Source organism: Alligator mississippiensis, chromosome 2 (assembly GCF_030867095.1).
Source record: "Alligator mississippiensis isolate rAllMis1 chromosome 2, rAllMis1, whole genome shotgun sequence".
NCBI lineage: Eukaryota > Metazoa > Chordata > Crocodylia > Alligatoridae > Alligator > Alligator mississippiensis.
In genome coordinates, this window is record NC_081825.1 from 7,999,731 (window position 1) to 8,027,268 (window position 27,538).

The 27,538-nt window shown below is 45.5% G+C and overlaps 1 protein-coding gene across 2 annotated transcripts; it reads left to right on the top strand.

The window, feature by feature from the left end:
• The first annotated feature begins 224 nt into the window (after nt 1-224).
• On the top strand, nt 225-26,891 carry PANK2 (pantothenate kinase 2). 2 transcript variants are annotated; one of them, XM_059721433.1, is made up of 7 exons: nt 225-458; nt 14,899-15,251; nt 16,249-16,502; nt 17,886-18,062; nt 18,340-18,463; nt 22,896-23,021; nt 23,479-26,891. In XM_059721433.1, exons 1-7 carry the CDS (start codon nt 257-259, stop codon nt 23,527-23,529), a joined length of 1,287 nt encoding a protein of 428 aa, XP_059577416.1. In that variant the 5' UTR covers nt 225-256; the 3' UTR covers nt 23,530-26,891. The 2 variants fall into 2 exon arrangements, with proteins under 2 accessions (XP_059577416.1, XP_019351209.1); XM_019495664.2 differs by lacking the exon at nt 225-458 and having other exon boundaries at nt 15,018-15,108.
• The last annotated feature ends 647 nt before the right edge of the window (nt 26,892-27,538 follow it).

Below are 27,538 nucleotides of genomic sequence, written 5' to 3' on the forward strand. Positions count from 1 at the left end.
TTTCCCCGCCCACTCCAGAACCCGCGCCTGGGATTGGTGAGCTACATTTGTCCGTCTTCGAGACGGTGGGGAGGGCCGGCGTGGTCCCGCCCCCTGTGCCCTCATTGGCCGAGGGCCGTGTCGCTCTGTGCTCTGAGGGTGGCGATTGGTGCGGGCGACGGGGAGAGGCGGGGCGGAGCGCGCGCAGGCGCAGTGCGGGCCGTGGTTGCGGCTGGCGCTGTGAGGGGGCGGCCGATGGGGCAGGGCCGCGCCGCGCATGGAGCCGCGCCACAGCGGGGGCGGCAGCGGCAGCGCCGAGGCGGCGGCCGTGGCCCCGGACGAGAGGCGGCGGCGGGAGCCCATGGCGCCGCGGCGGCGGCGGAGCAGCGGCGCGGCGGGGGCGGACGCGGGGCACCCCCGGGAGCGCGGCGGGTCTATCACCCGCCCGCGCCTCGACTCGCTCCGCAAGAGCCGCCCGCGTGAGTGACGCGGAGGGGGCGGGGCGGGGCTTCACGGGGAGGGGCGGGGCCAAGGAGAGGGACATTGGTGGGGGCGGGGCTAAAGAGAAGGGCACTGATGCAGGGGCGGGGCTTGAAGGAGGAGGTGGAGCCAAAGTGATGGGCATCGATGTGGGGGTGGGGCTTAGTAGAGGTGGGTGAGGTGTGTGAGGAGGAAGGGGAGGGGCGAAGGAGGGCTTTAGGGTGGGGGCGGGGCTTGAGAGGGTGGGAGGCCTGGGGGCGGGGCTGAAGGCAAGGGGGCGGGGCTAAGAGGGAGGGGGAGGGGCACTATTAGTCCCCCTTTAAAAGAAGCTGGGCCCAAGTCACATCTGGGCTGGGATCCTCGTTTTCTCTGATTTTAAAAAAAATCCCCAATTTTCAGTTAACAAAAACATAACCCCAAATTCACGTTTTTTTCTTTGATTAAAATAAAACACAATATATATATTAGTGGTGTTTCATTCAAATCGCAGAAATGTGTAGATTTGGGGTTATTTTTTTTTACCTGAAAATTGGGGATTTTTTTTTCAACCAGAGAAAACCAGGATCCCTGCTTATTGGCCTCCCTCAGGTGGGGAGGCTGCAGGAAAAGGGGACGACAAAATTAGCGGGATGGAGAAGGAAGAAGCAGGGACAGGAGCGCGGGTCCAAGGTCCACAGCAAGCGTGCGGCGCGGGGACGCTGGCTGCACAGCGCCCCGGGCCCTCGGACGAGTCCCAGCAGCCGGCACTTGCTGCCCGGTGATCCTCTGCTCAGGGACAGGAGTGGATCAAGGAGGCCTCGCAGCCCGGGGACTTGGTGGGGCCGTGGACGGGGAGTGCATTAAAAAAAGGTGCGGGGAATAGTGCAGCCTGCAGAGGAGGAGGAGGAGGGGCAGGGGCTGCAGCCTGGCGCGCTCCACGTGGGCAGGCGCCAGGGTCTCCTTCTGCCCATAAAAGGGGCAGGAGTCGGGGGCATCCGTGAAGCGCGCCAGATACATGCCGTGCCAGATACATGCCGTGGCGATGGCTCTGTGGAGCTGCCAGCGGAGGTCCCCGTCTGCGGGCGGGGCGGTGGACCTGCAGGAGGGAGTGTGGGCACGGGTCAGGGGAGGGGGTGCAGCTCAGGCAAGGTTGGGTGGTAGGGGCCAAATCAAGTAGGTGCCTGATGGGGGAGGGGACAGAGGCGGGATACAGCCTGTGCTGTTACGTACATCGTATCTACGCCTGTTCTGGGGAGTCAGCAAGGCACAGGTCCGCAGCAGAGCCGGAGCCCGCCTGAGCGGGAGCAGCTGTGGGGGGCAGTGGAAAGAAACCAGCTACAGGGACAGTTTGGGGAGTGTTGCTTATCAGATGGCGGGGAGGGGAAGGAAAGAGAGCTGGAGGGAGGCTCCAGGATGAGGGGCCGGTGGGGAGGAGTTTCGTGCATTGATAAGGCTGCATTGGAAATGGCCTGTGCAACAAGCAAGCTGCAAAATGGATGGCAACCTTCATTTTGGCGGCGGCTCAGAGCTGCCGTGCAGGTGGCTGTGACCCCAGCAGCTTGGCTCGGCTTCGCTCAAGTGAAACCCAGTGACCGTTCACGTAAATGGACTGAAGTTGTTCTTTTGTTCGAAGGCAACAGTTCTGCCTGGGAGGTGTGTAATAGGGACAGGAGCTTCAGCACGGCTTGCTGGTATTTGTGCAGTGGGCGACAAGCTGAGCAGTGAGTCCCTCCCTCATAACACTTAGCCTTTTTTTAAATCTGCAAGCCTTGAAAAAATTTACCTACCTGGACATAGACCCTGACTATGCCAGTTCCTGGAGAATTTTAGCCAGTTCCCTGCCCTGGGACTTGCCCAAGGACTGTGTCTTCCATAAGTTTTATGTGTCTGATAGTTTCGAAGGCCTGCTGAAAAGGAGGAACTCGCTTGAGTCCCTTGCCCTGCCACTTAACATCTGTTGACCCAGGGGGGCAAAATGTCTTTATCTTTCATCAAAGAAGGGAAGCACTCATCTGTATGCTACCTATGGTGCTAATTTCTCTCCAGTACGACTCAGGCCTGCTAATTAAACACATTGTAATTATTTTAGACTCCCCCATCTTCTTCTTTCTTCAAGTTCAGATTCTGCTGCACTGCTGCAGCAAGCCCTTTTGTTAGGAAATGACTTGCAAAGCTGAAACTGCACGATCAAGCAAAACCAAAAATGTTTATGAAGGATTCGTAGGGTGACAGTATTATGAGAGCAGCATGTTAGTCTATAGGAAAGGAAAGCCTGTAATGGAGCCCTGATACAATTTCAGGTAAGGAAGCTACTTTGCTTTAACATACACGAAAATCCTCTTGTTTGGATATATCACTCCTGGGAAATGACAAGATTCAGAGGCAAATTCCTAGGTAGGGAAGAGACATTAAAGACAAGACATTCCTTAAAATCTCTTTAGGAGAAACAAAATGGAAAAGGCTTCTTTGTTCAGTCTGATTTTTTTGGGGTGGGGGGTGGGCTGGAGGAACTGAAAGAGCTCAAAGGCTGCATTGGCTGGAGGGGGGGAGGGGTGTTCATTTCTCAGTTCCTTCCAGATGAGGCTTTGGGGAGTGCTTCACTCACTGGTGGTTGTAGGAATGATCTTGTTGAATGCTCGATCCATAGAAAAAACAGCTTGGAGTTCTCTGGACTATTTTTTTTAAGATCATAAAGGAAGATTAAAATACCTGACTTCACTCTTTGGACTAATGCCAGTAGACTTACAACCACTCATTCAACGTATGCTTGGACTTAGAGCAAAGCATGAAAGACATGCTATTTTTTTTTTTTAAATAGGTAGAAGTATGTCTTTCCCCTTTCCCCCCCACCCCCTATTGTGAATTGGCAATAGGGTTATGAAACTGAGGACTTGGGGCATTTTTACACGTGTTCCTGATGCAGCACTGGACGCTTTTAATTAGCGAGCCATGCTAATTAAAAGTGCCCGGCGCTGTGTTGGGAGTAAGTGTATCAGTGGTGCAGTGTGTGTCAGTGCTGAGAAAATGGTGGTGGCATACTCTGAGCTAAAGCACGTGGAACAAGTTTTAGTTCAGGGTGCATCTCTGCTATTTTCTCAGCACTGACACGCACTGCACCACTGATGCACCTGATGCGAGAAGCTGCCAGCGTGATTCAATTTATGTGCTTGAGCAGACTCGATTAATTGAGCCTGCTCCAATGTGCTGGATTTCTATGCGTCGGAGCGGGCTCCCTGTATATGTGTAAATGCCCTGAAAGCTTGAATTCTCTCCTGATTGTTTCTGAGGAAGGAGACAAAGCAATCTGGTGCAACCGCCTTTAGCGAATCAAGAAGGCCTTTGAGGGCCTTAAAAACTAGACTGAAGAGTCACAACTTTACAGAGGGTCTCATACAACAGGCACAGTGGAAAAAAGAAAAGAAATATGCGGCGGTTATTCAGTAATGTTAATCCACTGTTTTGAGAGTGAAGGATTGGATCCTGGGTATTTTAAAGGTAGTTACTTATTGCAGTTACCCATAAAAAAAAAAAAAAAAATGAGGGAGATCTGACAGGCATTTGGAGTGGATTTAGATTGAGATCTAAGGTTCTCATATGCTCTGTGTACAGAAGATTTGGAGATTTTCATTGAAAATAAATTGATTTAGATGAATATCTGTGCTGTTGAAAGCCCTGACGCAATTTCCGTGCAACAAAATTCAGTCTGTAAGGAACAGGCTGATGGGAGACTTTGGTAAAGTAAATGCCTCTACTGTTCGCAGATTTCTACCTTTACAAACATAGGGAACAGTAGTGTGAAGGGCAAATGTAGCGTGGTTAGAATAACAGATGGGCTGCGTAGACTTATGTTTCCAAACCATCTCGCTGTTTGTACGAACAAAGGTAAAGTATCCTGTTTCACACAAACTGTCTGAGTTCACCAATGCCATTGTTCAGAGCATAATCCTGATACCTTCTTGTTTAAAGTTACATTAGTGGCTCTCTTTAGTTTAGACTTAATGGGCTGATGAACAACGATGTCCTAATGTAACTCCCGCTTGTTGGGGTTGGCATGTGGCAAACGAGCCTTTTGACCTTGAGGCTGCTCCTTCTCTGCATATACGTTTCAGTGGCAGATGAGCCCTGTTTCTCCAGGAAGGGAAGGATTCTGCTGGCTGTGGGCCTGGCTCGTGTGCTTTTTCCCTTCCTAGCAATTTGTATAAGCCACCAGCGTTGCCCAGGTGTTGGTCTCAGTGCAGTGAGCTATAGTGTTCTTGGAGACTCCGTGAAGCACCATTTCAGTGAGTTCTCCAACAGCTTTGGAGGTGCTCTCAAAGTCTTAAATAGTTCCACGCTGAGAAGAATTTAGTGGTGGATTTGTATGTGAAAATGCAGCTATACCTGGAGCAAGAGTTGGAAGCCTAAGCTTCCCCGCCATGGATCACTGACAGAGCTCTGCAGCCCAGAGCAGGTGCATACTGGAGAGGACCATGCTCAGCACCAAGATGATGAAGCAGAGCTCTTCAACCGGCTTAGTTTTGAAAGAAGATAGAAGCAGCGGGGATAGGTTTATGGAGGGGATACAGAAAAGGGAGCTCTGGCTGTCCAGTTAAAGGATGTGATGCATGGAGTACTGCCTGCTGTCCTCAGGTTGCAGAGCAGTATGGAGGGCATTTTTTCCCAAGCTTCCTGGTCCTGTTGCTTGTCACATGGAGCTAAGAAGGATTTTTCCCCTTTCCTGTTGCTGTAGGTGTTGGTTGGGGAGGAGGGGGGAAGGAGGGGTGATTTGCACCTGCCTAAGAAGCATTGGGTGTTGGCTGCAGACAAGGCTGAGGATTTTGACAGGGGTGGGCCAGTGTTTCTGGGGCTAAAATTCGAAGGTCCCTGACTAGAAGGTCTTGCCCCTCCACTCAGGGTCAGACTGATCAACATAAGTGGGGTCAGGAAGGAATTTTACTCCATGGTCAGATTGGTTTTTGCCTTCCTTTGTAGCTGAGAGGGAATGACACAACGTATGCCATTCTTCCTTTGGATCTCTCAAATGCATTTTAACAACCTTACCATGATGGACCTGTGGCAGTTTAGGTTGTTTTTGGTGTCTTTAAGCAATATGCCTTGTAGTTGCATGACAGGATTGATCATACAGTTTTAGAAATAGGTTAGACAGGGACTTACTTGGGATCATTAGGATAGAGGGGAAGAAGATGACAACCTGCTCGTGGTCTTCCTTGCTAAGTGCAAAAGCACAACTAATATCATCACTCTGGCAGCTGAACTTCAGTCTTCAAACTGACGACCACAAAAGTAACAGCAATATAAATGGCTCTTTTCAAGGCCAAATAAATCATTAATTACATGCAACTCAACATCAAGGGACAATCTACTGCAAAGAGCAAAGTAAGGTGTAGACTGTTGAAAACAAACCACATTGATGTCTTGACACTACAGGAAACCCATGTAGTGGCTCCTGGACCATGTGCTAAGATCTCTGGTTATATGCTACTCGCTTCATGATACTGTCCTAAGTATGGCCTTGCATTGTACATCCGTAAAGACATACAGGATGGTGTGACAGTGTTGACCAGTGACAATGGTATCTTTATCAAGATTGGTGAAATATAGGTGGTAAATGTGTATAAGCCCCTATGTGCACGCTGGATGAAAAATGTGTTGCCAACACCTAAACCCCCATTGCTGCATATCGGAGACTTTAGGAGCCACTGTACCATGTTGGGGTATGAAAAACCGAACAAGAATGGAGAAGACCTGCTGTACTGGGCATCTACAGAAGATCGCCAGCTGCTACCTATCGCCAAGCAGCCTGGAACATTTGGAATAGTGCGGTAGAAGAGGTCCTACAATCCGCATCTCTGCTTTATCTCTGCTCCCAGCAGAAAAAAACTCTACTTTCCAAATTTCCCCACACGCAACATAGGCCTGTTGTCATGCATGTAGGACTTCAGCTTTCCACGATCAAATCCAAGCCAAAAAGTTGCTGGAATTTTCGGAATGAGTTTGGACAGCTTATGCAGCATATATTGAGGCAAATATCAATTGTATTGTTAGGATAGACTAGATCACCTCTGGAGGCCTCTTCCTTTCTGATTTCTCTGATTTTGTGAAAATAATTAAGGCCCAGAGATGACTCCCAGGGATTTCTCTTTCTGATTATGAGTTAATACGGTGCATTTGCAGGACTCTGGGACGCTTAAAAGAGCCTTCTCTCTGGTGCATGGATTTTGTTCATAGGTTCTCAAGCTGACACAGTAAACATCCTCTTTTCATCTGAGCTCTCAGTATCACTTCTACTAGACAGGGCTATAGAAGATACTAGCCAAATGCCATAGCTGTGAATAGACAGTAATTTCCTGTAAATGCAGGACACGTGGCTGATGGTAGCCTGGTCCCATTACATTATAGGATGTTTTCTGTGTGAATCTTGTTTCTGATAACGGTAGTAGGCTACCAAGTAAAGCATCCATCCATCTTTGTAGATATTGGGTGAACTCATGACTGTGCTCTGAGAGCAATATTGGATTATAGTTCCTATGTCTGGATAGCTTTTTTTTTTTTTTTTTTTTAAATATAAGTGTACTAGCATCAGGACTTTTAACGGGGAGTGTGGCCTCTTAAGCTGGTGGGTGTTGTGGAGCAGAAGTATTTTGGATGCCTTGAGGCATCAAGAGTGGCATATGATGTGCTACATGATTGGAAATTTTCTAAATTATACAGTCTTCAAGGCCCTGTGCACTTCTGCCCAAAATAGTATTTTAGATTTCGTGCATTCTGCTCGCTCCTTTAGGAGGTCCAGCATTGCCAGCCGCACCATCTTTCATTCCCTTTACGAGTCTTGGCTTCCCTGCCGTACCTCGGACCCTCCTAATTCCAGCGTGCTACGTCTCCTTTCCAGACCTCCCTGGAGATCTGCTTTTTCTGCAAACCGAACAAAATGTAATGCTCGAAAAGATACTTGCTTGGGAAGAAAAATATGAAGCATCTCCTCTCTTTGGATTTCAAAATGAATCTTTCTTTTCTGTATGGGTTATTAACTCCCCGGGCTGGAGATGGCATAGCTGTTTGTCACTGGTGTATCACACAGAGTACTTTGTTTGAGGAAAAACATGGAGCCCACAGGAATTAAGTTGTATAAGGTATATATTTGTATTGTGGGATATTTATAATGTCTGAAGGAACTGGTTGAAAATTTATCATTCAGGTATTGGAAAGACTGTCTTGAGAATACCTGGCAAAAATACCAAGAGGAGATGAGTGTCTTAAGTTATTTCTGGCCCTGCTATCATACTTTTATGAAGGGGGAGTCTATACCTTTCAGGCACTACGTGTTAGATGAAAATCCAGCCAAAATTGTAAAATATGCTAAACATATTGAGGACAGGAAGTAAAGTAAATAAATGGAGATAAAAATAATATTATGTTTTGGCAGTTATATTGCTGTACTAAATTTTAATTCCTAATTTAAATGGCTTTTATGTTTTGAAATTGTTTTGCAATATGAATTACTAATGGAGGTCTGTTTTCAGAGAGGCAAAGATGGGTGGGCTTAGTGTCACTTTTTATTATATGTTGATGATTTCTCCCTATTCCCCCCAGCTGTAAAATTTCAGTAGTGGCACAGGATTATTCAAATGAAGTGTAATGAATATTTTAGAGTAAGCATAGAAATGCTGTCACACACACAGCTAAATCATTGGGAAGCTTCCTGTGTACTGAAGGCTTTAGCTTCCTTTTAGCCCTTATTATAATTGGTTTGTAGCTTGAAGATCAGTCTGAAATACAATTTGAGCTGTGTAGTGGGTGCAGAAAATCCACCATGGAGATCTGTAATTGTATCGCCTCTTTCATCTGCCACTTCTGGAGCTTGTGGAATTTGCATCTAGTTGAATTAATAAGAATTCATTATTTTCTTAATCTATACAATGTCCAGAACTGTTCAGTGCCTTTTAGAAGGCACAGAGGCATTAGTTTTCTTTGCCCCAAAGAGCTTGCAGTCAGTCCTCAATCTTCAAGTCGCATCTAAAATGAGAGTAGGGAAGGGAGGAGGGCAAGAATGGTTTTTGTGGTTACCCTGGGCTTGTCCCCACAAGGAGGTATTCCGGAATAGCTTTTCTTGTCTACTCATGGCATTGCGCAGGCCTTAAGATTGTTGCTTGTGCAGATCTGTAGCTTGGTCAACATGAAGAGCAGTGTTTTTTGGGATGTGATTTTTTTTTTTTCATAGCTAAAGTGGTGTTGGTAAGGATTCTTAAACAGTGTAGCTGGTAAACATGATGCCTTTCTGCTGTAGTCCTTTCGCCTGTAATATTACTTCAATTAATCTTAATATTTTTTTTTTACTACGGTTAAATAGATGAAAGTAAAGTTGCTCTCTTACTCCTTAAAAGCATCTGCACCGAGAGAAGGGAAGAAAAAATTTCTTCTGCTTGTGCCAACAGATGGTGCAAGGATGGGCACTTTTCATGAGGAGTAAATAGTGAAAGGTATTTTTAAGAAGCTTTTAATTGCGGCTGGTGACTGAGTTCATTGTATTCATCAAGCCAAGTGAAGATGCGAGCCATAAATGTGCTTGGCTTCCCGAGTGATCGCACGGTCGTCCCTGTACCTTTTCCCCTATCATATCTGTGACCCTCTCTTCCTGCATTATGTTGAATTGAGCTTGTGTGCATTTTTGAAATGCGTAGGGCAATTCTGAGGAATCAAAACTCATGGAAGAGGTGATATCTTTTATTAGACCAACAAGATATTTGCAAACAAATTCTTTTATTTCTTTACAAGCTTTTGGGCACACTCGCCATATATCAGGCATAGGACAGAGCAGAGATTGTAAAAGCCCTCCTAGGTGGAAATGAAAATTCAGTGGCAGCAGATGTCTTGGCACCCTGGTTGAAAACCACTGCCTTAGCATTTTTGCTGTAGGCTTAGTTTTGAGTCTAACCACCTCTGTCCTGTGTCCTTACTGAGCAGAGCCTCTAAACAGGAGCTGCATGTATATTAAACGCTTTAACTGGTTATCCGTGGTTAACTTAGCGTGCCACAAATTCAGATTTTTCCCTGTATTAATTTGCTGTTCTTTCATAGAACTACAGACAAAATTAAAACTTGGAATCGGAAGTATTTTTTTTATAGGACAAAAGAAAATTGAGTACTCTGAGTAGAGTGGTGCAAGCAAGAGAAGTTTCCACAGAAAGATGTTAACCCTTTGTAACACGAGGCTTATGAATGTCCCCTAAATGGATGGACTGGGCTGGCGATTCTTAGGTTTCAAGACCCAGCACGTTGCATTTACAGCTCGAGAATGCCAGATGCTCTCTTTCTGACTTCAGTCTATGCAGTTTTAATGGAGTGTTGGTCTAACCAGTTAGCGCACGCGTCTCTCCCAGTATGGGTGCCACAGTTTGAGGACCATTGGACTTACTGTATTTTTCACACAGGAAGAGGGGGAGATTATTTTTTTTTTAAAGAAATGGGAAAATGTGATTGGAAAACCACAAAAATTTGGGGGACCCTGGGTCAGGTATACAGTTGGGAAGTAAGGTGAAAGAAGCAATGTTGTTTTTAACTCAAGCAACAGTGACTTTCTACTCCTTTATATCAGTGATCTTTGGGTTCCTTAAGTTCAGCCTTGTATGGAAGCTCTCTCTGAGCATGTCCAGACGAGTGTGGTCGTGCAGTATGCGGTGCTCCAAACACGATTGCAACACTGCATACCGCACAGTTCGGTGTTGTCCGTGCTACAAAAGCATGCTGCCTGAGCATGCACTGTGCCAGGTTTTTTTAACCTGGGTTTTTTGACCCCTAGACATCCAGGAGTAAAAAAACAAAAAACAAAACAAAAAAAACCCCGCAAAAACCCCCCAAAACCAGAGCAACGCGTGCTCTGCCAGTGCACGCTGCTAAAAAGCGGAGCCAGCTCTCCCGGAGCAGCGCTCTGCTGCCAGCCAGGCTCCACGTGGCAGAATTGCCACGGCTGCAGCCCCGGAGGCCCCCAGGACCCAGGTAAGGCTGCTGGGACCAGCTCAGTGCTGGCCTCAGCCTCCCCTACCCCACCCAGGGCAGTTTGCTGCGTGCCAAAGCGTGTGTGGCACAGGCGTTCCCCAGGGACAAGAAGTTGTGGTGCAAGGTCGCCAGGGAACCAAACATCCACGTGCTCCTGGACGTGCCCTCTGGCGCTTCATGTAGAGCAATTGAGGAAGACTTGTTTTGCTCTCAATTCAGGATTTTATTTATGGGAACTAGGTTGTATGCACGACCTCTCCTTGTTTGGGCCTGTCTGCACAGTATGCTAGCGAGCCAGGTAGAAGTTGGCCCAGTTGTTAGGAGTTTATCTGGGGACTTCGATCTACGTTCCTTCTCCATTACAGACCACTTGTGAAACCTTGGGCAAAGCACTTTGCCTCGTCCCATCATTAGTGTTTACCTACTTCGCAGGGATTTGGTAGAGATGGGCCAAATATTGTAGCATTTAAGTACAATAAAAGCTGTCTGCAGGGCCTGAGAGATTTTGGCCTAAATCTACAGGCTCTCCATTTTGTCCCTCTTCTGTTTCATTTCCTGTGCATTAAGCCAGTACCAAGGCTCTTGTATACAGTTTGATTACCAAGAAATAACCCCAGGAGCAGATTAGGGAAATGGGCAAATACCTACTGGGTTTTATTCTTCGCTGCTGCTGGGTCGTGGAGGAAAAAGCCTTCCAGGCACAAGCAGAAGTGTCTGTGTCCCCATGGTAAAGTGGGAGTGTTGTGTTTTCTTCCTTGCCTCTGAAATCTGGAAATAGCATCTCGGCGCTGTCGCACAGATGGCCCAGCAGGAACGCTCTTTAAAATTGCCAGGCCCTTGCAAGCCTCATTTGGGGATTACTGATCCCTGCAAGTGCTCATGTAGAGGTATCCGCAGGACTGACAGGGAAAGCTCAGTCCTTTAACCAGACCGACCCCTTGCCTTCATTTAAACTGTCACGTACATGGATGAAGAAGACGCTGACCAGAACAGTTGGTGTAGAAGGCTTCTAGCAATTATTGTCCACGAGGCTTCTATAAAGTAATAAGCATGCGTTTTAAAGTCTCAGCTCTCTGTGTCTTTTCCCTTCATACTTCTACTCTGTGGTCTCAGACTTCACTTGCTGGAGCAATGTTCTCACTGCTCTGGTATCCCCAAGGATATTGTTCTTTTTATATTACATGCAGTTGTGATGAGGAAAAGGTAGCTGACGTTCCTTTCTTGACACAGTCATTTTTTCAACCATGTCATTCTTTTGTGAAGCAGCACAAAATATGGGTGACCACAAGGGCCTGTTGAAATGAGATGCATATGCTGAGCTTTCTCCTACATGGACACTGCCCATGAAAATCAACACAGTCTTTGCAAAAAATGTTGGCTGAGTTTTAGAGGACTCATGAACAGTGTTGGAGCAGAATCCCTATAACAACAGATGATGTGAGATGTTTTCTGATTTCTGGGATCAAATGTAATTTGGTTCCTTCTGCAGCTTGACAGGTAGATGGGATTTCCAGAACCTGTTTTAAGACGTGGCTGCGATCCCTTTGAGGAGTCCTTAGATAATCAGCTTCTTTTCTCTCTCAGACGTTATGTATTCTTCTTTTGTTCGGCAGGAAGTGTTTCTTGCATCGGTCTGCTTTTGTTTGAAATAAATGCATCAGAAATAGATGCTTTTTTTTTTTTTTTTTTTTAAGGAAGCATATTAAAACACTGGAGCGTGGGTTCTTGTGTGTGGCTGTGAACATTAGCTTTGTGCGCCATGTTCCTTCTGGCTCTTGCAGTCCTTTGGTTCTGCAGCGCTGGCTAAATGAAAGGTCTCTTTTGCCTTCCCCTTGTATTGAAACCAAATTAATCCACGGAGGAAGGAACAAGATCGTAGTGCCAAAACATATGCTTGGCTCTGCCTTTTCTGCAGCTGGATGTACCCTTTTCTTGAACTGCCTCTAGTGCTTCCTGAGTAGAGCATCAAGACTATAAGGTATATACACACAAAGTAGAACATGCTTCTGGGCTCTTCTGCCTCTGAGAACTGTCTTGGCTACCCTGCCGTTAGATGAGGTTCCCTTTTCTGTTGTCATTACCGGTTATGAGGAAAATCCCTTGATCCCGGCCTCATCTGTCTCTTCCCCCACTGCCGAAATGGAGCCCGGAGAGTGTTGCTTGCCTGTCACATTTGTCCTTACCTTTTGTGACCCTTAACGGGGCATTTTTCTGGTTTTACTCCAAATGGTTCAGAACCCTCTGCTGCTTATTTGTGCCATGTCAGGGAGGATGGGACCGAGAGCAGCCATGGTGGATGAGCGGGGGAAGCTTCCCTGGTGCATTTCAAGCTGGCAGAGACTTGCACGTACAAGTCCCAAAGCTACTTGAGCCAATTCCTTCTGGAACGGGCAGGTACTGATTTTGGAGCATGTTTGCAGTTAACTTGATCATTTTTAATGCAGCTGCACAGAAGTCTCAGTGTGTGGCTACATCTCCTCTTTTCTTGAGTCTGTGATCCCCACTGGCCTCTTAGCTTTAGTTTTTCCGCTAGTTTGTAAACCATTTTATTAATCTATTCCAGTACTTAGCAGTAATTGCAGATTTTCCTGATCAGAATTTTCTCTTGGTAGTTTTCAAACATCTCCTTTTTTTTTTTTTTTTTTTTTATACTCACAGTAGTTGTTAGACTTGACACTAATGCATGTTTTTTGCCCTTTATATTAATAAACCTCTCCAGAACCCAATTAGACACTTCTGGGGTTTTTCCCCCTTCCTCCCTGGGGGCATGTTAGAATAGTTGTCTGCCTCATTGTTGTCATGCAATTAGTTAATGTGTATATATTGCTTTGATGCAACATGCCATACAAGTGTTGGTATTATCCTTTTCACTACCCTAGTTCTTAATCAGCACATCAAAAGAGAATCAGTTAGGGATTAAAATTACAAGTGTCAAATCTGCGCTCGGATATTGTAGAGCCTCTTCGTCATGGATTTTAATGGTGCTTTCTGTTAGAGCCATAGACTGTCAGGATACTGCATGCTTAATAATAAGGTTGACAAGGTTCTTTGGGTGAATCTAATATCTTTTATTAGACCAACTTAAGTAGATGGAAAAAAAAATTTTTAGCAGACTTTTGGGTTTAAAAATGCTTTGTCAGGCTGAGGAGGTCTCTGCAGCTAGTGTGCGCTCTTCCTGGGTGGAATGACTAGTAAAGAAGCTAGAGGCTGGGCTGGTCTGCATGTGAGACAGGCAGTCAGTGAAGGTGTAAATTGAGGAGTCAGTGGGTGAGAGACAGGCTGGTGCGGGGAGAGAAGAGGGATGAATGTAGCAGTTAAATAGTGGAGAGTTACCTGGGGAGTGAGATGTTAGGCTGGTTATAATGTGTCATAAATCCAAAGTCTATATTTAGTCCATGGTTTTTTTTTGTATCCAGGAGGTTGAGGAAGTGAAGTTCGTAGGCTTGTCTGTGAAAAGTGTTTTGTAAGTTCCCTTTGAAGATTAGAACTGAGATTGGTGAGAGAGTGGTTTTCTTGTGAGAAATTGGCCCCCACCAGTAATTGGGTATTCCTGTCTTTGATAGATGTCCGGTGTGCGTTCATTCTGGTGTGCAATTATTTGGTGTCTCCTACATATTTTCCATCAGGACATTTGGTGCATTGGATGAGATGTATGACATTTTTGGAGGTGCAGCTGTAAGATGCAGGAATGCTGATGGCTCTGTTGTGGGGTGTGGTAATTGTGGGGGTGGTGGAGATGTGTTGGCAGGTTTTGCATTTCTTGTTACGGCATGGTCTGGATCCGTTCAGTGTGTTTTGGGCCTTAGGAAGTTTGCTTCTGGTGATGAGGTTTGGTGCTTGTTTGAAGGCTAGGATGGGTGGTTCTGGGAAGATCTCTTTAAGAATAGGGTCTCTTCCTAGTACGGGTTGCAATTGTTTGAGGATTTTCTGTATGGCTTCGAGGGAGGGGTGATATGTCATAACCAGCAGTGTGCAATTCGTGGGGGTTTTCTTCTGTACTGTAGCAGTTCATGTGGTATCTGGGTGGTGCTTTCAAATGTGTGATCTGTCTCTCTGGAGGAGTGTCCTTGTTGGGTGAAAGCCTTTTTAAGACTAATGAGGTGGCGATCCCGGGTGTTCTCCTCAGTGCAAATTCAGTGGTATCTGAGGGGTTGGCTGTATATCACAGCTTTCTTGGTGTGTTTAGGGTGATTGCTGGAAAACATTGGTAAATTCCTCTATATCTATTATTTCCTTGTACAGTAATGCTAAAATTCTTCTACTTAATAGAAATCAGACAAACAATACATTTTGTTTGCCTATTTCTGTTTTAGAAATAGCTTAAATATGTCTGAGAGTACCTTGGAAACTGCATGACTTGTAATGAAATTCAGTAAAAATTGTCTTGCTTTTTCATTTTAACTTAGCAAGTTTTGCTGATTAATGGTACTAAATACTATATTTTTTCTTCTCTCCCTCTCCTTTTAGTTTTTCCTTGGTTTGGCTTGGATATTGGAGGGACCTTGGTCAAGCTTGTTTACTTTGAACCAAAAGACATCACTGCTGAAGAGGAGGAGGAAGAAGTAGAAAATCTTAAAAGCATTCGAAAATACCTGACCTCAAACGTTGCCTATGGATCGACAGGCATTCGGGATGTGCACCTTGAACTAAAGGACCTTACGCTGTGTGGACGTAAAGGCAATCTGCACTTTATACGCTTTCCTACTCATGATATGCCTGCTTTTATTCAAATGGGCAGCGAGAAACACTTCTCAAGCCTCCACACTACCTTATGCGCCACGGGAGGTGGAGCATACAAATTTGAGCAGGACTTTCGCACAGTATGCATTTTTGGCTTATATATGCTTAGGATATGGTAGTGAGAGTCGCGCTTAACTTTTAAAGATCATGAAATAACAACTGACTGTTTCATTCTTTAACTCCTGTTAATCTTAGCCCTTAAAAAGTCATTTCCTGTGTCAAGTTAAAAATAATTTGGAGAGAACCCTGTTTGCAAAGCAATAGGCATATTTGCTATAATTGTAAAATCATTATTTTATTTAATCTGCCTAAAATATGCTTTTCATAGGACTTGCTTGTAATCACTAGGCTTCAGTTTCCCTACACTCCTTTAATTGTTTCCCCCATGAGCTCTCCATTTATGAGCTCAGTGTTTGTTCTGTACTTGTCCCACTGATTAAGGTTCATTTATCATTTATACAGCACTGAGTTGATTCAGATTCTTTTAAATTTAGGGGCAGTGAACTGAAAGCAGCTTTTGCTTCTCAGGTTTACTCATTAGAATGAGCCTGATTGTAAATCAAATAGATGTTTGTGTAGGTGAAACTCATCTGGGATTGTATATCAATATATTTTTAAACCAGTGCTTAACAGATTGACCAAACAAACATGGAGGGTCCCATGCAGGGTCCACGATAAGAATACCGTGCAGTTTCCCTGCTATCTGTTGTGTGGGAGCTGTCATCTCCTCCCCCACCAGCCCCTTCCTGCCCCCTTTCCCTTCACCTTTTTGTTGTCATGGGATGCTGTGGACCTGATGCAATATCCATTGGAGCCAGTCGCTTGGCTTCAGCTTTCTTTGGATCAGGTCATCTATTTTGTCTTGTCCCACGGACTGTGAGGGTGCTTGTACCTTTCAGGAGTGGGGTTCCTTAGAACTGCACTTAAATATCACAATGAGCATTTCACTCTGCATTATACCAATGTACGTGGGAGAGTGGAACTCTTTTCTCTGCCATCAGGCTGAATTTGACCAGTGGTGAATATAAATGCTTCAGATCTCTGCCTGGCTTTTTAATAACCTTTTTCTTTTAACAGATGGGTGATCTTCAGCTTTGCAAGCTAGATGAACTTGACTGCCTTATTAAGGGAGTATTGTACATTGATTCTGTTGGATTTAATGGACACTCGGAATGCTACTATTTTGAAAATCCAACTGATTCTGAAAAATGTGAGAAGCTCCCGTTTAACTTGGAGAATCCATATCCTCTCCTGTTGGTGAACATTGGCTCAGGGGTCAGCATCTTGGCTGTTTATTCCAAAGACAACTACAAGCGAGTAACTGGGACCAGGTAGGCCCTAGAGAGTGGTAGATTTGCTTTGACTGTAGTCTTGGATCTTGGAAATGATGAACATGGGTAAAGTTTACATCTCATTTTCCAGGAAAAATGGCTTTGGAAGTGGTAACTCTTGTATAACTGAAGGGTTTTGCTGTAACGTTTCATTTCTTCCCTTTCCTACTACTTCTAGTGAACAGAGATCCTTTTTGGGATCATGTCTGTCTAACCTTTTAACATCATCAGTCTGTATAGGGAGGCCAATTCTTGACCATTTATCCTTCTACTTCAAAAATCTAAACTCTTAAACAGAGGAGCCATTATTAGGGGAATCTTCTAAGCATTAAAAATAGCACATTTTAATGTGATCTGTTCCATTTCTGCTTCCAGGATTTGAATTTTGACTTCATTATGGATAGGTTATTTCTGCAGATGGAGCATAGTTTCATAGTTGGTAGGCTCGGAAGTGACCTGAGCAGATCATCAAGTCCGACCCCCTGCCATAGGCAGGAAAGGATGCTGGGGTCAAACGACCCCGGCAAGGTGTCTATCTAGCCTCCTTTTAAAGACTCCCAGGTTAGGAGCGAGCACCACTTCCCTTGGAAGTTGGTTCCAGATCCTAGTCACCCAGACAGTGAAGTAATGCTTCCTGGTATCTAGCCTGAATCTGCTCTCCATCAACTTATGGCCATTATTCCTTGTTACTCACAGAAGTGTTCGGGGGAGCAGTGGAAGAACACTGGCTTACCTGGGCTGCTCTGTCAGTCGGGTCTTAAAAGCATAACATAATGGCCAGTCACTGCACAGCAAAGCCGGGGAAAACTTGGATTGAATTTTGGAAAGAGCATTGTTGCAAAATAAAAATCAGACGAGTACATCCTGTACCTGTCAGTTCTAGCATGTATCCTTAATGGCATGTATGTACAGCATGTACAATGAATTCAGGAGGTTTTGAACAGTTGGGCCCCAGTCTTCCAGGAATGCTGTGTGGGCAGACTGTTGTGTATGAACAGAGCTCATTGCTGGGTTGATTTGTTAAAAATGCATGCAACTGACTGGCTCTTCAGTACTCGCTGTACGGTGAATATTGTAAGACAAGACAAGCCCCTTTTCAGTTAACTTATTGCCTTATGAAAACAGGAGGCTAAGACATGCTTGCTTAGGAGTTGCAGAAGCAGATTTAAAGATAAAAATGAGGACTTCATTGAGTTCCTCTTCCAGGGTTTGCAGTAGAAAGAGGAGATATGTGGCTGGGCAGCCTAGCTCATTCTTAATATGACTTTGGAGGTGTTCAGCAATGGGACTTTATTTCACTAAGGCAAGTCCCTTGTATTTTTTTCCATTTCTCTTTTTTGAAATACAACATAGCAAATGTTGCTTTTCTGTTCTGTATTCCAGTCTTGGAGGGGGAACCTTTTTTGGCCTCTGCTGTCTTCTCACAGGCTGCTCCACCTTTGAAGAGGCTCTTGAAATGGCATCCCGTGGCGACAGCACAAAAGTGGACAAACTTGTGCGGGACATCTATGGAGGGGATTATGAGCGGTTTGGGCTGCCAGGGTGGGCAGTGGCATCTAGGTAAAGATTTATTGTGGCTTTTTCAGGATGTTCTAGTGTGTCTGAACGAAAAATAAGAGTACGAGTGAAGGGGGGGGGGGCATGACTTATAGTTAGCATTTCTATTTATCTGACAGATTATTAATAAAATGTAATAATAAGTTCCAAGTAGCCTAAGTGCCCTGTTAAAAATTTACATGCTTCCGTTAGTAGCATTATGACTTATCTGGAATGGATATTGCTTCATGTGCTTTATGGGTCTTTATAAATGGTCACTTAACTCAGATTCTCTCTACAGCTTTGGAAACATGGTGAGCAAGGAGAAGAGAGAGTCTGTCAGTAAAGAAGACTTGGCCAGAGCAACGTTAATAACGATCACCAACAACATTGGCTCCATAGCACGGATGTGTGCCCTTAATGAGGTATGAGGAAAAGAGCATGCATGTGACGTGACCTCTTTCTGCCTGAAGATGGCCATTCACGTGTGCTACCGTTCCACCGAGCTTGTTTTCTGCTCGGCAGAAGCATTTTCTTACTTGTTTGGACATTTCAGTTTAAACTGTAACCTGAGATTCCCTTCCCAGCCTGCCCCATACAATTGGATGAAAAACAGTACCTTGTCAGTTCAAAGCACTATAAAATTGTAATAGCCTTCCCAAGGGGGGGGGGGGGGGGGCTGTGTGTGTGTGTGTGTGTGTGTGTGTGTGTGTGTGTGTGTTTCCTCCAGTCAATTTCCCTTCCTAATTTGAAGTTAAATAGCTTTTCAGCCATAGTTTGAGGCACTGGAGGAAAACAGGAGTTGTGTAGTACACCGGAGTTCTGGAAGCTGCAGGAAGATACTGAGCACAATTCGGTCCCTGCTCAGCCCCATGCTTGTTGGTTATCGGTGCTGGGCATCTAAACAAGTACATCAGTGAAAAGAGAACTAAGAAGAGGACCTTTCCTGTGTTGCTTCTTCTGGTTACTTGTAATGTTTTGCTGCAAAAGTATTTATGGGCCTCAGTGGTGTATCTCTGAGCTCTGTGCTTTCAGCTTCTTTACAGTGCTGCCTTGTTGCATTTATGTCAAGCAGCATTGTACAGGGCTATGAAAGAACAGAGACCTGTTCTTCACTTCATTCGGGGCCTGCCTGTACAGGAAAGGATCCATCACAGTGAAGTGTGCTTATCACTGAACGGTTACTATTATGCACTTGTCTGGTGCTATAAATACACAAGACACTATCAACACCAGTTCTGTCCAGTGTCTGCCATTTATTCCTCCCTCTGTTCCACTCAGGAATATATAGTGTAACTTAGACATGATGCTGACAAGGTCAGACAAAAGGGGAGTGCTGAGGAGAGCTGTGTGGAAAGGGTGCGTGGAATAGCAGCTCTGAGGCTGCAGAGATGGTACTTAGCCACGAGCCCCTGTTCATAGATTCATAGATGTTAGGGCCGGAAGGGACCTCAATAGATCATCAAGTCCAACCCCCTGCATAAGCAGGAAAGAGTGCTGGGTCTAGATGACCCCAGCTAGATACTCGTCTAACCTCCTCTTGAAGACCCCCAGGGTAGGGGAGAGCACCACCTCCCTTGGGAGCCCGTTCCAGACCTTGGCCACTCAAACTGTGAAGAAGTTCTTCCTAATGTCCAGTCTAAATCTGCTCTCTGCTAGCTTGTGGCCATTGTTTCTTGTAACCCCCGGGGGTGCCTTGGTGAATAAATCCTCACCAATTCCCTTCTGTGCCCCCGTGCTGAACTTATAGGCAGCCACAAGGTCGCCTCTCAACCTTCTCTTGCGGAGGCTGAAAAGGTCCAGTTTCTCTAGTCTCTCCTCGTAGGGCTTGGTCTGCAGGCCCTTGACCATACGAGTTGCCCTTCTCTGTACCCTCTCCAGGTTATCCACATCCTTCTTGAAGTGTGGTGCCCAGAACTGCCCACAGTACTCCAACTGCGGTCTGACCAACGCCCTATAGAGGGGAAGTATCACCTCCCTGGACCTATTCGTCATGCATCTGCTGATGCACGATAAAGTGCCATTGGCTTTTCTGATGGCTTTGTCACACTGCCGGCTCATGTTCATCTTGGAGTCCACTAGGACTCCAAGATCCCTTTCCACCTCTGTGCCACCCAGCACGTCATTCCCTAGGCTGTAGGTGTGCTGGACATTTTTCCTCCCTAGGTGCAGCACTTTGCATTTCTCCTTGTTGAACTGCATCCTGTTGTTTTCTGCCCACTTGTCCAACCTATCCAGGTCTGCCTGCAGCTGTTCCCTGCCCTCTGGCGTGTCCACTTCTCCCCATAGCTTTGTGTCATCTGGAAACTTGGACAGAGTACATTTGACTCCCTCGTCCAAGTCGCTGATGAAGACATTAAAGAGTATCGGTCCAAGGACCGAGCCCTGCGGGACCCCACTGCCCACACCCTTCCAGGTCGAGACCGACCCATGTACCACGACTCTCTGGGTGCGACCCTCTAGCCAATTCGCCACCCACCGGACTGTGCAGTCATCCACATCACAGCCTCTTAACTTGTTCACCAGTATGGGGTGGGATACCGTATTGAAGGCCTTCCTGAAGTCTAAGTATACGACATCCACCCCTCCTCCTGTGTCCAGGCGTTTCGTAACCTGGTCATAGAAAGAGACTAGATTGGTCAGGCACGATCTGCCTGCCACAAACCCGTGCTGGTTTCCCCTCAGCATAATTTGCCCTGCCGGGCTCTCACAAATGTGAGCCTTGATAATTTTTTCAAAGACTTTACCAAGGATGGAGGTGAGACTGACTAGCCTATAGTTGCCCGGGTCCTCCTTCCTCCCCTTTTTGAAAATGGGGACCACGTTAGCCCTTTTCCAGTCCTCTGGGACTTGGCCCGTGCGCCACGAGCGTTCGAATATTCCCGCCAGTGGCTCTGCAATGATGTCGGCCAGTGCCTTCAGCACCCTCGGATGGAGCCCATCCGGGCCTGCCAACTTAAAGGCATCCAGTTCTTCCAAGTGACTCTGCACCATCTCAGGGTCTACGCATGGCAGTCTGGCGCCTTGCTGCTGCCTCTCTACAACCCCAGTGAGAGACTTGTCGTGCCCCTCACTTAGGAACACGGAGGCAAAGAACTCATTGAGGAGTTCAGCCTTGTCCCCCCTGTCCGTCACCAATTGTTTCTGCCCATTTAGCAGGGGTCCTATTCCTCCCTGGGCCTTCCTTTTACTCCCTATATATCTAAAAAACAATTTCTTGTTGTCCTTTACTTGGGTTGCCATCCTCAGCTCCATGGTAGCTTTGGCCCGTCTAACTGCCTCCCTACAAGCACGAGCAGAGGAGGTATATTCATCTTTAGTGATCTCACCCTGTTTCCACTTTTTATGTGCTCCCCTTTTGGCCCTTAGGCTGCCCTGAATTTCTCTGGTCAGCCATGGAAGCCTCCTTGCCCCTTTCCCTCTTTTGCCTCGCTCGGGGATCGTCTTGCTTTGTGCCCGAAGGATCGTTTCCTTCCTGTTCAGAAGAGGGAACTTTTAAAACTCTGTCCTGACTGGGAGGCCAATAAACTGCCACACTCCTGAGGCCAAGTAAGGGAAATGGCTTTTTTTCAGGACTGTAACAAGGAGCTTGTGTGGAAATCCAGGTTTAAATCTAAGATGGCACCAGGCTTCTTTGGTGCCTGGATCCATGTCACTTTGTGAGGTGACCATACACATTGGATTGTTCTGGCTACTGCTCTTTTGATCTTCAGGCTGGTGGTGAAGATGGAGGAAGCACACATCCCAGTGGGCGGGGGCAAGGGTCAGAAGCTTGTGGGAGAAAAGGGGCACGGTTTGTTCAGCCTATTTGAGGCCTGCCTGACCTGATTCAACAAGAAGCTCCTTTTGGGCTTCACCTCAGTGATGGCTGTGATTTAGGTCTGGGGTGAGATGTAAAGTGACGTGACAGGAACACAAGAAAAGAAGCTGTGCTGGGTTTTCTGGGGTATCCTTTTACACAAGGCTTATCAAACCCCTTTAGATTGGTCACGCTGGTATGTAGATGGTATAATTGCACCTGCATCAGATAATACAGATAACTATTGTGATGCAACTCCTACCTCTTCAGCCCTACGAGGAGACTGTGCAACTTTAACCCCGATCAGTATTAGAATTAGGGTGATGTTAGCTACTTTGTATCCGGAGAGGATAATGCGGTGTAAATTACCTAGTTCCTGAGGGGCAGCAGCCATTCCTCTTCTAGAGCTTTTAAGAATTATGTTTGTTCTTAGCCTTAATGAGATCCTACCTGACCCTGCCCAGAAATCTGTCTGTTTTGCTTCTTCCTTCAGCCCAGTTGCTGGCTCTCCTCTTCCAGTAACTGGCCTGAGTGAGGTACTGTGCCTCTTCTGGCCCCATCCTGCTGTAGTTCCTTTCAGTAATGTTACACTGCTGCTGGCCTCCTTATTTGCTTGGTGTTTCAGTCCCCCTTGGTTTCAGTTCTGCTCTGTTGGATTTGATTTGAACATTCCTATACGAGGTTCTAAATACCGAATCTGCAAACACATCGCAAGTCTGTTTCTTTTTAACCCCTCCCCACTCAAATTACCATCCTTTCTTGCTCATGCTCTCCAGCTTGGTAAAAGCAGAGCAGTAACTACCAACAGCAGGGGTATTTAGAGAGCTGTGAGGTTGTCCATATTTCAGTCCGTTCAGCAAATGCTGGCAGCCTTGCTTTGTTTTCCACTCGCTTTCATTGATCTCAGCCAGAAGACATACTTGAAAAGCTGGCTGTAGTCTTCCAATAAAATGCAATATAACATAGGTTTTTTCTTGTTTTGTGTTTTGAAGCTGAAATGGAGTTTGCTTTAAAGGTTCTGACGCTTTTTTTTTTTTTTTTTGCTTTTATATTTGCAGAACATTAATCGGGTGGTTTTTGTTGGCAATTTCTTGCGGATCAATACAATCTCAATGAGACTTCTAGCTTACGCGTTGGATTATTGGTCCAAGGGACAGTTGAAAGCCCTCTTCTTGGAACACGAGGTGAATTTACCGTTTAATCTATTTTATTCTTTCACAGTTCAGACACCTACAGTGATTTGAAAGTACCAAAGCTGATCCTTTGGTCAATAGCGATATAAATTGTGTAGCCAGTTCTGCAGGTTTTGTTACCATAGTCACAATTATTGCAGAACTTCCAAGCCTGGCACACTGTTCAGGCTTATTGTTTTAGTAGTTAAAATGCAAACCGCGTATACAAAGTTTACACTGTGGAAATGGCTCTTTCCAAAGACTTTTAATCTACATTCCAAACAACACCTTTTGTACTTCTGTTTTCTGGGATAAATGTTATCACCAGAAGTTGTAATACCATCTACTTACTCTACTTGGGAGCAGCTTCCTTCTGCGTCCTTCCATTACTGTTTTGCATAGTCTCATTCTGATGTTTGTGTCTCGGGTTCAGTCTCTAATTAGATGCTCTTCTCTCTGTGCTCAATAGGGTTATTTTGGAGCAGTTGGTGCTCTTCTGGAGCTGTTGGATACAGCCTGATATACTTCGAATGCTATGTTGGACCCATACTGCAGGGCCTACTACACCGTTGGAGCACCCATGTTTAGTTCGTTTTTTAAAGCATCTTGTTCAGTGACTGTTGAGAGAATCGTCCGTGACCCAATCAGTGTGGGATGGAAAGGACGCACATATCTTTTGTGAAACAGTGGAGGACAATCCTGAAAAAATTTATCATAGACTTGTTCATAAGAAATACATATGCAAGTGTGTGGACCGAATGTGTTGGCTGTCCCACAGGTTCCCAAAAGACATTCTTCGTTTCTTTTACTCTGAGTAGCACGCTCTGCCTTACTTGTCATATATGTTGTGCTACTGTAAGCAAGGTGGCTGTGGGAGGAACTTGCACTATTGTGTTCTCAAGGCTACTCTAAGTGCTTAATGTCTGCATTGTTAGCTTCCTGTGTTTCAGATATACTGTGTGTATAGATGAGTTCAAAGGGCTTGCTAAATTTTCATGGTAATATTGAATAGTGAAGTAACTACACCTGGAAAAAAAAACAATCACAGACCTGAAATATGAGAACTGGATTCTTTTTCTCTTCTGAACACACTCTAATGACCTATAAAACACCACTGCATTATCAGTATTGCTTTATTTCTGAGTAGAGTCCCTTGCATATGCACGTATCTACGCTGTTAAAGAAACGAGGTGAAATGAATGGCTTACTGTAGACAGGCTGCCATTTGTATCCTGTGAAAGCGTTTTAGGCAGATCAGAATTTCCTTCAGACTCAAGGGTCAAACCATTTTAATGCATTGTTGAAGTGCAGCAGAAGTTGCTTAGAAGCTGCTGAAACAAATTTAGAAATGTTTAAAAATGAGCATTTCTTTAAAAAGCTGGTGAGTGAAACCTTTCTCTCTCTCTCCCTCCCTCCCCCCTGCAAAGATTCTTTTTCTTTGTAGCCAGTTGAACAGAATCCAGGCTTGGGAGGAAAACTTTCCGCATGAGCATTGCACCCTCTCTGTTTTCTTTGTGTCTAGTTTCTTGCAAATCCTTAGACTTAATTGCCACAATTTGGATCCTCAGAGGGCATTGATTTTTCAGGGTGTTAAACTGGAACATGTTTGAGAGAATATTTAGAACGCTGGCAGGAGGTAGCTTTTTTTGGTTTTTGTTTTTTTTAAAGTTTTTTTTGAAGCGACCGTTTTGATGATAAGCCTGCAATTTTGTCTGGAATAATTGTTTTCCTGCATCCTTGACAGCCTTGGATTTGTTGTCTTGGACTGCTAAGCTGAACACAGTGTACAGGAGTGTGTAAATGCTCCTGTGTGTGGGGATGATGCCAACTTCTTCAGTGTGGCTTCAGTGCAAGCAGTGAATGTGCAAGATTTGCTTCCTGAAATAGCTACTGCATCTTAGCTGGTGGATAAAATTAACCCGTGCTGCCCCTGCTTTCTGCCACATGGTAATGTGTGGTTTCTCTGCCGTACAGCTCAGGAATGCAAAGAAAGTCTTTCCTGCTGTGAGCAGAGTGAACACTATTTCTTTTGAGCCCAGGACTGGATTCTTGCTTGCATGAATTGTCTGAGTTCCATCGGCTTCAGTTTACAGCAGCTGGCGACCTACCCCTCTGCTTTAAATAACTTGTCGTATTTAGGACATAGGTCACTTAGGAGATTCATGGACTAGCCTCTGCATAGGGCTGCTTTATTTCCAGTAGGTTACAAGGGGAAAAGCTCTTTGATCTTAGTGTAAGCACTAGCGGATATTTTTAATTGCAGCAGAGAAAATAGCCATCTCAATTTGGTAGCAACACTGCGTTGAAACAGTGCAAGGCTGAGGTGCAGTAGCAGAGCTAATGGGGGAGATGGCAGTCTGCAGAGCTACCACCTGCCGTGTGCCCCTGCAAATCCTGCTGCACTTCAGGAGCTCAGTATTCGTAAGGGACACTGTGCTTTTGGGACTGGTGAGCCTGGCCTGGCAAGGGACTCCTGGTTGAGGAGGGTCAGTGTCTTCACATCTTCGCTCCTTGTCTCATTGCCCTCACACCAGTGCTGTTGGCCACCTTGATCTCTGGGGCACTTGGTGTCACCAGCATCATGGTAGAACTATACTGGGCATTTTTAGAACTAGATTGAAATTCCAGGCCTGTACGTCTAATTGTTAGGCAAGAGGGGTGACCCAGACATTGGGTGAGAGAACTGGTATGCTCTCAACTAGTTGAGTTGCTGTTTAGGAAGGCTCAAGACGCCGAACTACTTGTTGTCCACAGCTTGGAGAGTTCTCTTCACCTTTTGCTACAAAAGAGAAGAACTTGGAGAAGTGGAGAATCTCTGACTACATAGGAAAATTCCATTACCTTTTTCTTGGTAACATTTCAGACTCAGATCATGCGTTGATTTGCATTCAAATTTGAATTGAGAGAGACATTTTTCAAAGGACAGCAGTTCATGCCTAGGTTCTTGTATTTATACTCAGTTTTTCATAGCTGCACCAAAGTGAATCCAGATCAAGAGAATACCAAGTAGGGTTTTGGAACTGGATGTCAGGTTTCCTCAATGTACCCAGTTCCAGCCACAGCCAGCTTCGACTTGCAGGCTGCTTTTTTTGTGCCATGTTTTACATAACGCTTAGTAATTATTGATGCCCAGTCTGGTTCAGAAAGGGGCTGTACCTTTGGATTGAAAACCAAGAGTCCCGGCCCTGTTTCAGCTTGTGGAAACCAAGTGGAACATGTTGTTGGTGTTATGCTGGGTTGAAATTCCTTTGTGTGTGAAGGACCAACTTGGTACCATTTACATCCTTAAAATAGGTTGGAAGCAATGCCCTCAGCTGTTGCAAGTGCTCTATATATTGCTTTATGTGATAGTCAGTGTTATCAAGGTTTCTCAGTGGACCTCACTGCAGGGCTGAATTTTACCTTTGGTGTTCAGCAGCAGGTACAAAGGATCTGGTCCGGCTTCCTGAAGGATTGGAGCATCTAATGTTGACAGGCAAGAGGCTTATTTCAACAGCTGCTCCTTTTCTTGGAGCAGGGTTGTGAGAGGAGGGATGATGGGCTCTACGTGCTAGGAGAGGCACTTTTCACATCTATGAAGGGAAAAAGAAACACTCATGTCCTTCTGTAAACTGCAGCCCGGCCTAAAACCGTTGTGGTGCACTTGAACACCTGCCAGGCTCTGTGACTGGAACTGAAGCAAAGCAAGCAAGCTGTTTGTCCTTGAATTTCCCCATTCCCCCCCCCACACACACACGTCTTTCTTTTCTGTGTGTTCAGTAGAACCTAGAGTTGCGGGGCAAGATGTCTTTGTTTAACAGCTATTTCACCTGTGTATTATACGTATTCTTTTGTAAAACTTTTTAATTTTTCCTTTTGGATAAAATATTACAACTATTTTTATATATTTGTTCTGCTGTTGCTTATTTCAAAAGCCTTGCGTCCCCTCCTGGCCAAAGGACAAACGAGCAGCCACCACTCTGAAGAGTGCTAAGCTTATATGGGTACGTCTGGCCTTGCTGAAGTCCTCTTGACCTCCAACTTCATTCCTCCTTTGGAGGTTACGACTGTCTTTAGGTACTGGTCAGGAAACACACTCATGTTTAGGCTTTTAGTAAAATATCTCTGTATCTCAGAGTCACTGGATGAAAAGGATCCAATATTTACTTCCCCTTTGCGGGGTATTTATCTGTATCCGTTCCAAATGGTAAAATCCCTAAGGCCAGAGTATTTTTAATGATGTTTCCATGAGCAGCAGCCTGGGTAACATCCGAAAGAAGAGACTGGTGGTAGACAGGCTATTTTGTAGCAGAAGTGCGCAAGCTAGTTCTGTCTTGACACGTGAGGGTTTTTTTACTTTCCAAAAAATGCTCCTGAAAGATTAAACAACCCTTGCATGCCAACACTAGTTAATAGCCCTTTTTGTTGTCTCTAGAAAAAAAACATTCCTTGTTGTCTCTGCCGTCCTGGACCAGCACTGATAGCTGAGGCGGAGCAGAAGCTGCTCTGGTTCTGCTTCTGGCTTTCTGAGGCTTTAGGTTTTCTGGTAA

Coding starts and splice junctions, on each gene's coding strand:
- PANK2 (XM_059721433.1), top strand. CDS start 257: ATGGAGCCGCGCCACAGCGGGGGCGGCAGCGGCAGCGCCGAGGCGGCG. Junction 459..14,898: donor GCTCCGCAAGAGCCGCCCGC/GTGAGTGACGCG, acceptor CTCTCCTTTTAG/TTTTTCCTTGGTTTGGCTTG. Junction 18,464..22,895: donor GGATGTGTGCCCTTAATGAG/GTATGAGGAAAA, acceptor TTATATTTGCAG/AACATTAATCGGGTGGTTTT.